The 9,692-nt window shown below is 63.3% G+C and overlaps 1 protein-coding gene across 1 annotated transcript; it reads right to left on the bottom strand.

The window, feature by feature from the left end:
• Positions 1-1,900: 1,900 nt before the first annotated feature.
• THY1 (Thy-1 cell surface antigen) lies at positions 1,901-7,800 on the bottom strand. The gene is made up of 4 exons (XM_055819406.1): positions 7,645-7,800; positions 5,195-5,266; positions 4,717-5,052; positions 1,901-4,037 (listed from the first exon to the last, which is right to left on the bottom strand). Exons 2-4 carry the CDS (start codon positions 5,229-5,231, stop codon positions 3,925-3,927), a joined length of 486 nt encoding a protein of 161 aa, XP_055675381.1. The 5' UTR covers positions 5,232-5,266; positions 7,645-7,800; the 3' UTR covers positions 1,901-3,924.
• Between the last annotated feature and the right edge of the window lie 1,892 nt (positions 7,801-9,692).

The raw sequence follows: 9,692 nt of genomic DNA, 5'->3' as shown, positions 1-9,692 counted from the left end.
AGCGACTGCACAGCTCTGCCCCGCGGTTTTACCCAGCTGAAGGAAGAGGGGAGGCAGTTTTGCTGGCACCGCTGAGCCTCTGGCACTGCAGCCCCCCTCCCTGGGGCCGGTGTCCCCGTGGCACCCCTTCCACTCACCTGCGTGTGGGTTGGTGGGGCAGGTGGCCGGTGGCTGGTCAGGGGCATGAGGCCGGCATGGCGAGGGGCGAGCGGCTGGCCGTGGGGTGATGCCTGTGGGGCTGAGCGTGGGGAGCCAATCCTGCCTTCTCAGGGTGCTTCCTCTGGGGCTGGAGGACAGCGAGCCATGCGAAGGGGCCAGCAGCACCCGAGCCCTTCGCAGGGAAGGGGCTGCCCCACGGATGCAATAGCCGGAGGGGGCCGAGCCAGAGGGCTGTGGGGCTGCGTAAAAACACCACCGCTGTCACCGCAGAAATTCACAGCTCAGGTTACCGGCTAGATAAATATAGTGTCTTTATCTGACCTCACAGGGCGAAGAAATGCTCCTCTCACATTCCAGCTTTGGAGAGGCTTAAAGGGGACGTGAACCCGAGGGGGCTGGTGGCTCGAGGCAAGGGGGTGCTGGGAGGGGAGGCTGCGGAGGCAGGGGGGCTGTGGGAAGGATGGCTGAGGGTAAGTGTGGGGAGGAGAGAGATCTGGAGAGGGAGATGGAGTTCTGGGAGAGAAAGGATGGACAGAGCGTTAAGAGGGAGCAGGGCGGGACACAGTGTGGTGTGGGGGTCAGGGAGGCGGAAAGAGGGGGTGCCCGTGGCTGCCAGTAAGGTCTGGAGCATCAAGGTAAGGAGAGAAGGTGGTCTAGATTTTGCCCCCCTCGGGGCAAGTCGTAGGGAGAAGAACCCCCTAAGCCTGTAGCAGAGGTGGGCATGGGGCAGCTGGTGTGGTGGCGTGGGCACCAGCGCACCCACCCCTCATGGCTCCACGGGGACACCAGGGCACCCACCGGGCACCGCTCCCCAACGCCTGACCTGCCCAGGGTGGCGAGGCCTCGTGGTATGTCAGCGCCTGAGCGGCTGTGACTCAGTGAGCACCTGCCGAGGATAATTAGGAGGGATGTAATTATGGTGGCATTTTCCTCCCTCCTGCCTGGCTCCAGCCCTTAAAAACAGGGAGGGCTGGGCAAGGGATGCATCTGAGCGTTACTCTGGGAGGCTGCTATGGGGTCATCGGCGGTGTCACAGGGTGGTGGCAGGGCCCTGCTCCCTATCCTGAGGGGGAGCGTGCCCCACGGTCCCCAGCTCCCAGGGCAGCACCCTGACCCCGGGCAGGGAGCGATGCATGGCTGATCCAGCTGCTCTCAGCGATGCGGGGCCCTTGGCAGCCCTGCGGGCAGTGTGCAGGGGCATGGGCAGCAGGACGGACCCTGGCAAGACAGGCACAGCACCACAGGGCCAGGAGCTTCAGGATGCACGTGCACACCCAGCCCTGCTCCCAAACGTGCTCCCAGTCCCAGCAATTCCCTTCCCGGAGGATGGCTGGGACAGGACCGGCCCTGGGGTGCCCGCTGGTACCTACCCTGCCTTGCCTCCCTGCCGGCACAGTGGGCAGCCTTGGCTCACAGCGGGGCGAGGAGGGGGGGGTCTCTAGGACTGAGTGGCATGGGATAGGGACAGGGATGGGATGGGGATGGGGCTAAGGGCCTGGGTGCAGGGGTCCGTGCTCCAGGTGGGCAGAAGGGTATCACCCTCCCTGGGAAAGGCAAGTCTTGTCCCTGCCCGCTTTTCTCCCGCAGGGCTCAGGCTGCTGGATGCCTGGGAGAGGAATGGTGGGGGCTGCCTGGGAAGGGTCCCCCCCCCAGCACAGGCGGTCCCTGCCCTCACTGCAGGCTGGCACCCAGCCCCGCCACGGCCCCTTGCCCCACCGCCGCACACACGGGTGGCCGTGGCTTCAACACACAACCTAGGGTTTTATTGTGCAGACAGAGGAACACTCCCGGAGGACAGGGGTTTTTTGTTGTTGCTTTTCATAGGGTTCTTTTTTTTTTTTTATCCCCCTGAACAGAATTTCTTTTATGACAAGCTGTGGAAACAACTACAAATGTTCACAAAAAAATGAGACTCGAGACGCATCCGTGCTCTGCCGGCTGGGCTCTGCGCCCGCCCCGGTGCCCACCAGCAAACCCAGGGAGCTGGGCACAGCCAGGCCTCGGCTATATGTGGCCTCAGCAGCACTAGACAGCAAGCAAGCAGGCAGGGATGGGCAAGGAATGGGCACAGGGGTAGGAGGCAGCTCATGGTGTCTGGAGAAGAGCAAGGAGTGGGGAGCCGCTGCTGTGAATTGCTCTCAGCCCTGGTGGCACAGCCCACGCTGCACGGGTAGCTCAGCAGGGCTGGGGTTCACCCCACGGCCCCCGATGCCCCTACCTGCATCTCCCCCTGCCCCCATGCCCTCCCCTGCGTAGGGCACAGCAGGGCTGTCCCTACGGTCTCTCTCCCACAGCCGGCTGGGCTGCTCCTTGCCCGGGAGCTGCCAGGTTTTGGGGACACCGGGGCAGCAGCCCACCAGCTCCTCGGGGTCCTGCGGGGCATCAGGGCGCACCTGGGCTGGCCTCAGCATCCCTTTCCCTGCTCCTGCTGCCCCCTGAGGAGGTCCTGGCCTTACTGAGGTGGTGGCCAGGAGCTGGGCTGCCTGTAGGCCCTTTTCTGCTCTTAAATGGAGACAGGGAAATGCTAGAAGGGAGGGGGCACACGGCCTCCTCCCAGCGGTATGGTGGGACTGGAGGAAGATTGCTGAACCTACCCACGCCAGGCACCGGGACGCGTGCCTGGAGGGGTTGGGGCCCCCAGGTGCTCCCTTGGGGAACACAGGGTGCTGGTGCAGAGGAATCCCTGTGCAGGCTCCCGTAGGGGAGCCCCCTCCCCACCGCTGCCTCAGTCCAGCTCTGGGGGCCTTGGGGAGGGGAGAAGGGGTGAAGGCAGGGCTGTGGCTAGCTCAGAGAGGCTCTGCTTGCCTCCACTGCGCGTGGGGGCTGGCAGCAATTCTCTCGTCACAGCTAAGGGCTGGTCCCCGAGGAGAGCGAGTGGTGTCGCTGGCTCGGGCAGCCCAAAGGTGCCAGGTGATGTCTGGAGGAGGCCTTGCTTCCAGCCCAGCTACAAAAAACAGATTAGGAAAAACTTGTTGCCAAAGCACGTTTGCAGTGAGCCCCCCTCCCAGAGCCCCAGAAGAGCACTGCGGAGGCAGGGGCATTTGATGGGTGTCTCCCAGACCTGCTCCCCGCTCTCCTCACAGCCTGGCCAGGCCCAGCATCATCCCGTGCCTCCCCTGGTCCCTCTGTCTCTTCCCTGCTTGCTCTGAGCCAGGGCTTGCCTTGCCCTCTCCCAGTCGCGGCAGCTCGGGGTGATTCAGGCCGAGAGGAGCAGGCTGAGGCATCAGCAAGTCACCTGGCTGGTGGGCAGGGTGGGTCAGGGACACCGGCAGCCTCATCCCCTCCAGGGGCTGTGGGCACAGCACCCGGCACGGGGACCCCTCTGCACGCTCTCGCATCATCTCTGTCTCTTACCTGCCAGTCCAGCTGTCTTTCCCCAGTTCAGAACAGGCAAACCCCAAAAGTTAAAGGGATGGGAGAAGCAGGCTGTGCGGGGCTGAGACTCCAGTGCTCCCAGCACGAGCAAACCAGCCAGCCTACCGAGCAGGGGAGGTGTGATGGGAGAAGCAACGCTGCCTAGCGGAGCCACCATGCTTCGGAGCAGGGCATGTGTGCGTGTAATGGTGGGTCTCGGCACAGGACGGTGGTTAGCGTTAGATACACGGCTATATAGAGATAACACAGAGAGTTTTCACTTGTTCCAAATGGTTCAGCTTCTCTTTCCAAGGGCTGCGTTCTGGCGGGGGAGGCAGGTTTGCTGGGGTACTCGGTGTGTGCGTGTGTGCGTGTGTGCGTGCGTGTGCGTGTGTGTGTGTGCTTTTCCTTTCACAGGGACACGAAGTCCACGGCTTGCAGCAGAGGCAGGGAAAGGAGAAGCAGCAGGAGCCACGAAGTGTTCTGGATCAAGAGGCTGAAGCCGGCGCATTTCTCCAGTTTGTCTGTGAGGACAGGGAACAGGGAGGGAGAGAAGAGACACGATGAAATCCCTTGGGAACAGGGATCAGGCTGGGTCTTATAAGGAGTACTGGGACTCAGCTTCTTGCCTTGTCTCTGACACAGAAATTCAACCAAGTCCCATCGTGGCCTCTTTGCCTGTTTCCCCTCCCACCTTGTGCCCATGTGGTGGCAAAGCTTTTGGGGGGCACAGAGACCCTGGGTAGCATAACCCTGCCTCTGCCTGACTGAGGAGACAAGGGGATGGGCACCAGGTAAGACGAAGGGCTCTGCAGCTGGAGGACTGCTCCTGCGGGACCTGAGTGTGGAAAATCCCTACTGCGCTCCCGCTCTGGAGCCCAGACCTCTTCAGCCCTTCACCAGCAGACTGGTGACTGGGATTGATTGTGAAGCATCACCAGTGGCAGGACACCTGATCAATGCACCCAAGGCAGCGCCCAGGACAGACAGGGGTAAGCACCCTGAGATGGGGCAGTGAGGCCATCTGTGGGGCTGACCGCTCTGCTTGCAGTAGGAAGGGCATGCAAGGGCTGGGAAGTATTTATGGGGCTCAGGCTGGGTTTGGGGATGCCATAGGGGGTTGTGGTTTTCTCTACTGGCCCTGCCAAGCCAAGGAGCAGGTGTGAAGGAGGGACTGAGGCTAGGCGCCGCTGCCCGTCTCACCTTTGATGACAGTGATGTTCTTTATCTGGTTGCCAGTGTAGTCGTTGGTGGCCTTCAGCTCACACATGTAGACACCTTCATCACTGGTGGTGAAGCTCTGCAGGTAGAGGCACACCAGGTTCTTGTGCATGGTGACGTTGGCTCGGCTTCGGTAGACATTTTCAGAGACGCTGATGGTGCTGTGGATGACATGCTTCCTGTTGTCCTTGGTGATGCTGAACTCATAGGTCAGGGGGTTGCTGGTTTTGTTCTCATAACGGCAGTCCACCCGGAGGCTCTGGCCCAGCAGACAGGCACTCAGGTCCTTGATCATCTGGCAGTGGGCAGCCTGGAGCACTGGGAGAGGCAAGCAGGGGTTGGGCAGGGAACAGTGAGGACTGGGGATGCCTGTGCAGCCTCCTGGCCCTTGCCCGGCTGCTCTGGGCTGAGCTCAGGCTCACTGGAAAGCAGGGAGGGGATGCGTGTCTGCCGGCTGTACCTGTCAGGATGACAGCGATGCTGACGGTGGGGTTCATCTCTCCGCTCAAGGTGCTGTCAGCAAAAGGGGAGTCTGGGCAGGGAGAGAGAGAGGCAGTTAGCCAGGCCATGGCCCCAGCACACAGATGTGGGCCCTTGGTGGTACAGACATGGGCACACATGGCACAGGTGGCCAGGCTGCCTCTTCTCGCACAAGTAATGCTCTGCAGCCTCTGCTCCTCGTCATGAGGTCTGATTCGCTGCGCAGGGACCAGCTAGCCCTGCAACGAGCTAGGGAATCGGGCACTGTGCTTCCCACATCCCCAGGCAATGCTGGCCACGGTCTCTTTTCTGGATCCCCTGCGTCAGACATGAAATGAGCGTGGCGCAGACCTGCAGCTGCCTGCAGCAAGGCCCACACGTGCCGCCTTCCCCTCCTCCTGCCCTGTGCCCAGGCTGGGTGCCCACTCGAGGGACAGGCAGGAGAAATCGGGATGTGCCCCGGTGCCTGCACATCATGGCCGGGGGGCTGCGGCTCACGGTGAGCGTGCTGCCAGGTGAGGGACCCTCCCTCGCGCCAGCGGGTGCCAGGCCTGCCAGCCCCCCTGCGGCTCCAGCGGGTGAGCTCAGCAAAGATGACTCATTGCAATGCAGTGAGGGAAAGGGGCCAAGAGCAGTGAAAAGGAGGGACACGGCAGCTGGACAGGGAGCCAAGACCACCGAGGGACGGCACCACGTCTCCAGGAGCTGAGCTGAGCCTGCCCGGCCATGGGGTGGAAGGTCTTTGGGGTGGCAGAGTCCACCCTCTGGGTCCCTGGCATGATGCTCCTCTCCCTTCAAGCTGCCTGCTGGTCTGGGTGGGTAAGGAGCCCGCAGATGTGCTGTCAAAACCCCAGGGCTGCTGGGGGTTCCAATCCAGCTGAAAGGAATCAATTAAAGGTTTGCAGCCCAGCCAAGCAGCTGCACAGGGAATCCAGCCGCAGATATGCGGAATGGAGGGAGAGGGTGGGGGAGCAGCAAAGCAGACACCAGGGCTGAAGGACACACCGAGCGCGCTGCAGTCGGTCCTCCAGGCTGGGGGTGTGGGGACAGGTCCAAGAGGGGGAGGTAAATTACCACCTTTGGGGCTCCAGGCTGGCAGAGGGGACAGAAGACCCCCAGTTTGCTCCCTCTGAGCCTGCCCAAGCATCCAGAGAAGAGCTAGGAACTGCCTGCACTGCAACCAGCTGGATTTTTCTTTTTAGCATTTTTTGGGTCTTTCACGCAATGTTCTGGGAGGAAATACCAAACCCGTTTGCTCACTCTGAAGCTGTGAAAGATCTCTATATCTGCAACCCCAAACCCTGGCCAGGAAGAAAAATTCCCTTCTGTTTGGTTTTGGCAACCAAGACATTGCAAATGGGGGCAAATGCGTGATGTAGGAGACCAGCCCCTGTCCCTTGCTTTGTCCTTTCTCAGCTCGGATCCACTCCTCTCTCAGTGTCCTGGGGCACTATCTAGGTCACAGCCAGGCTTTCCTCCAGAAAATCAGTGCAAATAAGCTCCCAGAGAGGGGGCTTCCTCCCAGCTGTGTGCAAAAGCACTCAGATCCTCTAGGTTCTGGGTTCAGAGCCCTTGGATCCCTTGTACCCCTTCTCTCCTCCTGACAGTGGTGCCGGGAGCGGAGCTAGCTCTTGCTCCTGCATGATCCCAGAGGCTTTGCGTGGGGACAGGACCCCCGAGGATGGCAGCGTTGGGGTGACTCAGTGTTGGGGTGACTCCGGCTCTGGCAGAGCAGTATCTGCCACCTGCTTGGGGCCACAGTGCGGTGGTCCGTACCCCTGTGCCCACCACCGTGACAAGCCAAGGGTGACAAGCGGGCTGTGGGCATGGTGGTGCGGTGGCTGAGTGATGCTGGGGAAGGAGAGAGCCAGATTGGTGGGCTGAGAGAAACCAAGTCCCCGGCCCCGAGCCTGGCCGTGACGGGGGGCGGGGGGGGGGAGCTGCCAGCAAAAGGGGGGCACACGGGGGCTCCCGGGCACTGGGGGCAAAGCGGAGCGGGTGAGACCTGTGCCCTGGCCCTGCAGGGGGCGGGAGGGTTCGGGGTGGGCGCTGGCCCCTTTGCGGGGAGCGGGCAGGGGCGCAGCAGCCACGCGTGGGAGCGGGAGGTGGGGGGCGAGGGGCGGGGGTGCGCGCGCGGGCGTGCCCACGGAGCAATGCCGCAGTCCCCGTGCTGGGCGGGGGGGGGGGGCACCGGCACCGATGCGAAAGCACGGAGAGCATCCCGGCACGGAGAGCATCCCCCTCCGCGGCCGCTGCCCCCGCAGAGCATCCCCCTGCCCGCCGCCACCGCGGCAGGGACGAGAGGGTCCCCCTGCCACACCGGCGCACCGGGGAGCGGGGGGCACTGCGGAGCGGCCCCAGCCCCGTGCCCCCTCCCCGCGGGGCCGGGGCACCGCCGCTGGGGGCGGGGGCGGGCGGGTCGGTGCCTACCTGGCCCGGCGCTGTCCGGTGCTGCCCGCGCTGCCGCCCGCGGGGCCGCCGGCGCTGTCCGGTGCTGCCCGCGCTGCCCGCGCTGCTGCCGCTGCCCGCGCTGCTGCCCGGCGGGGCTGTGGGCGGTGCGGCGCTCCCGCAGTTTGGGAAGGGCCGGGCGGGCGGCCCCAGCAAATCAGTGCGGGGCGGCGTCACGGAGGCTCGGCCCCCGGCCCTGCGGCGAGGGGGGGGGCTGCCTCTGCGGGGGGGGGCTGCCTTTGGGGGGGAGGGGGGCTGCCTCTGCGGGGGGGCTGGTTCTGCGGGGGGCTGGTTCTGCGGGGGAGGCTGCCTTCTGGGGGGGGGCTGCCTTTACGGGGGGAGGGGCTGCCTCTGCGCGGGGGGCTGCCTCTGCGGGCCTACCCCCGCCCCGGGCTGTGGCTGTCCCGGCCCCGGGGGGCTCGGGCCAAGGCTGGGACACCGGGGCCGGGGGGCAGCCCCTTGGGCAGGGGGAAGGGGGCTTGGCGGGGCACGCAGTGGTGCGGGGGATGGGCGGGTGTGTCCGTCTCCCTGCCCCCCCCTTCCCGTTCCCCTCTTTCTGCAGACTGGGAAGGGCGGCAGTTTCCCATCGCCATGGGAACATCGCATTTTGCAGAGGAGTTGCCAGCTCTCATCCTCCCCTGGTTTGGGTAGCTGCTCTGCTTTGGAAGCGGAAAGAAGAGCTTGGCTTGGGCTTTGCTGAGGAGGGGGCAAGTATTCCCCCTCCCCAAACGAGCAGGCCCGACGAGGCCAGCCTGCACCAGGTCACCACAGACCCAGGCAGCACCGGTCTCCAAGCAGGGAATGGTGGTGGAACTGCGGGGACGCAGCTGAAGCTCTGCCCGTGCTGCCAACGGCCACAAGCCTCAAGGTTTAGGCCCGGGGCTGGTGGCAGTGGGGACGTGAACACGGGCTGGGTCCCCCCCCACGTGGCTGGGAAGGGGCTCAGTGAGCTGCTCCTACACAGGCAAAAAATGTCTTTGGACCCAGAAGGCAGCCCGGCAAAAGACCTCTTCCCTGCTCTTGGGCAATGTGGGGATGACAGGAGAGGAGGGCAGCATCACTGGGAGTTGGGGTCCCAAGGCACCCCAGGAAGGAACGGAGCCATGCAGGATGGCCTGCCCTGTCCTCGCCTCCTCCCGCACCCCCTGGCCGGGCTCTGCAAAAAGGGCTGGCGCTGTGAAAGTTGATATGAAAAGTCGTATTCTGCTCCAGCAAAACCTGATCCCAGGTGACATTCGAGTGCTGAGGTTTTGCAAGCTGGCTGTGCCGTGGGGTTTTGCTAATTCTACAAAATCTGACCTCTGCCTGCTTGCTCGCTACGTGGGCTGCGGGCATGCTGCCCCAAACGGGGCCGGACACCCCAGCTGGCCCAGGGCACGTGCAGCAGGGCCCCCAGCATGCTGCCGTGAGGAGGGCAAAGGCCTGACCCTATCTGCTGTGGCAGCTGCCTATCGAACGGACCCAGGCTGGGGGTCATATGCTGCTGCAGGTGCACAGCAGCACAACTACACTGGTGACCTGGGATGGTACAGACTGACAGTGCTGGTGAAGGATGGGATTAAAGGCATGGCAAACTGACACAGAAAGCCACGACTGGAAGCAGATCGATGCAACGCAAACAGACAAACGCAAGAGGTGTGTTGCCAGGTTGTCAGGTTGCAAAAAATGCAAGTGCGAGGTCTGCGTCAAGACACAGCTGTGATGTGGGGCAGCACATGTAACCATGCGCACACACATGCATGCGCTCACACGCACACTTCGCTTTTACATCTAGCGCCATATCTCTACAACTATGTCCCCTCCACATCCCCACCCTCCCCCCAGCTATGCGAGCACAGGCAGCCAGGGGGTCCAAGCTCAAGGGGCTGCGTTTTGCAGGAATGCAGTTGCCCAAGTCCCATTACAAGAGGTCTTGGCTCCCTTTAAAACTCTTCCTTGTGGTGCTGTGGAGACAGGCGTGATTGTGCAGTTTCTGGGCAGTGCTGGCAGCGAGCATCCTGCCTAGGTATTTACAGGAGGCTCCTTGCAGA

Source organism: Falco peregrinus, chromosome 15, assembly GCF_023634155.1.
Source record: "Falco peregrinus isolate bFalPer1 chromosome 15, bFalPer1.pri, whole genome shotgun sequence".
In the NCBI taxonomy this organism is placed as follows: Eukaryota; Metazoa; Chordata; class Aves; order Falconiformes; family Falconidae; genus Falco; species Falco peregrinus.
This window is presented reverse-complemented; position numbering and strand designations above follow the sequence as displayed.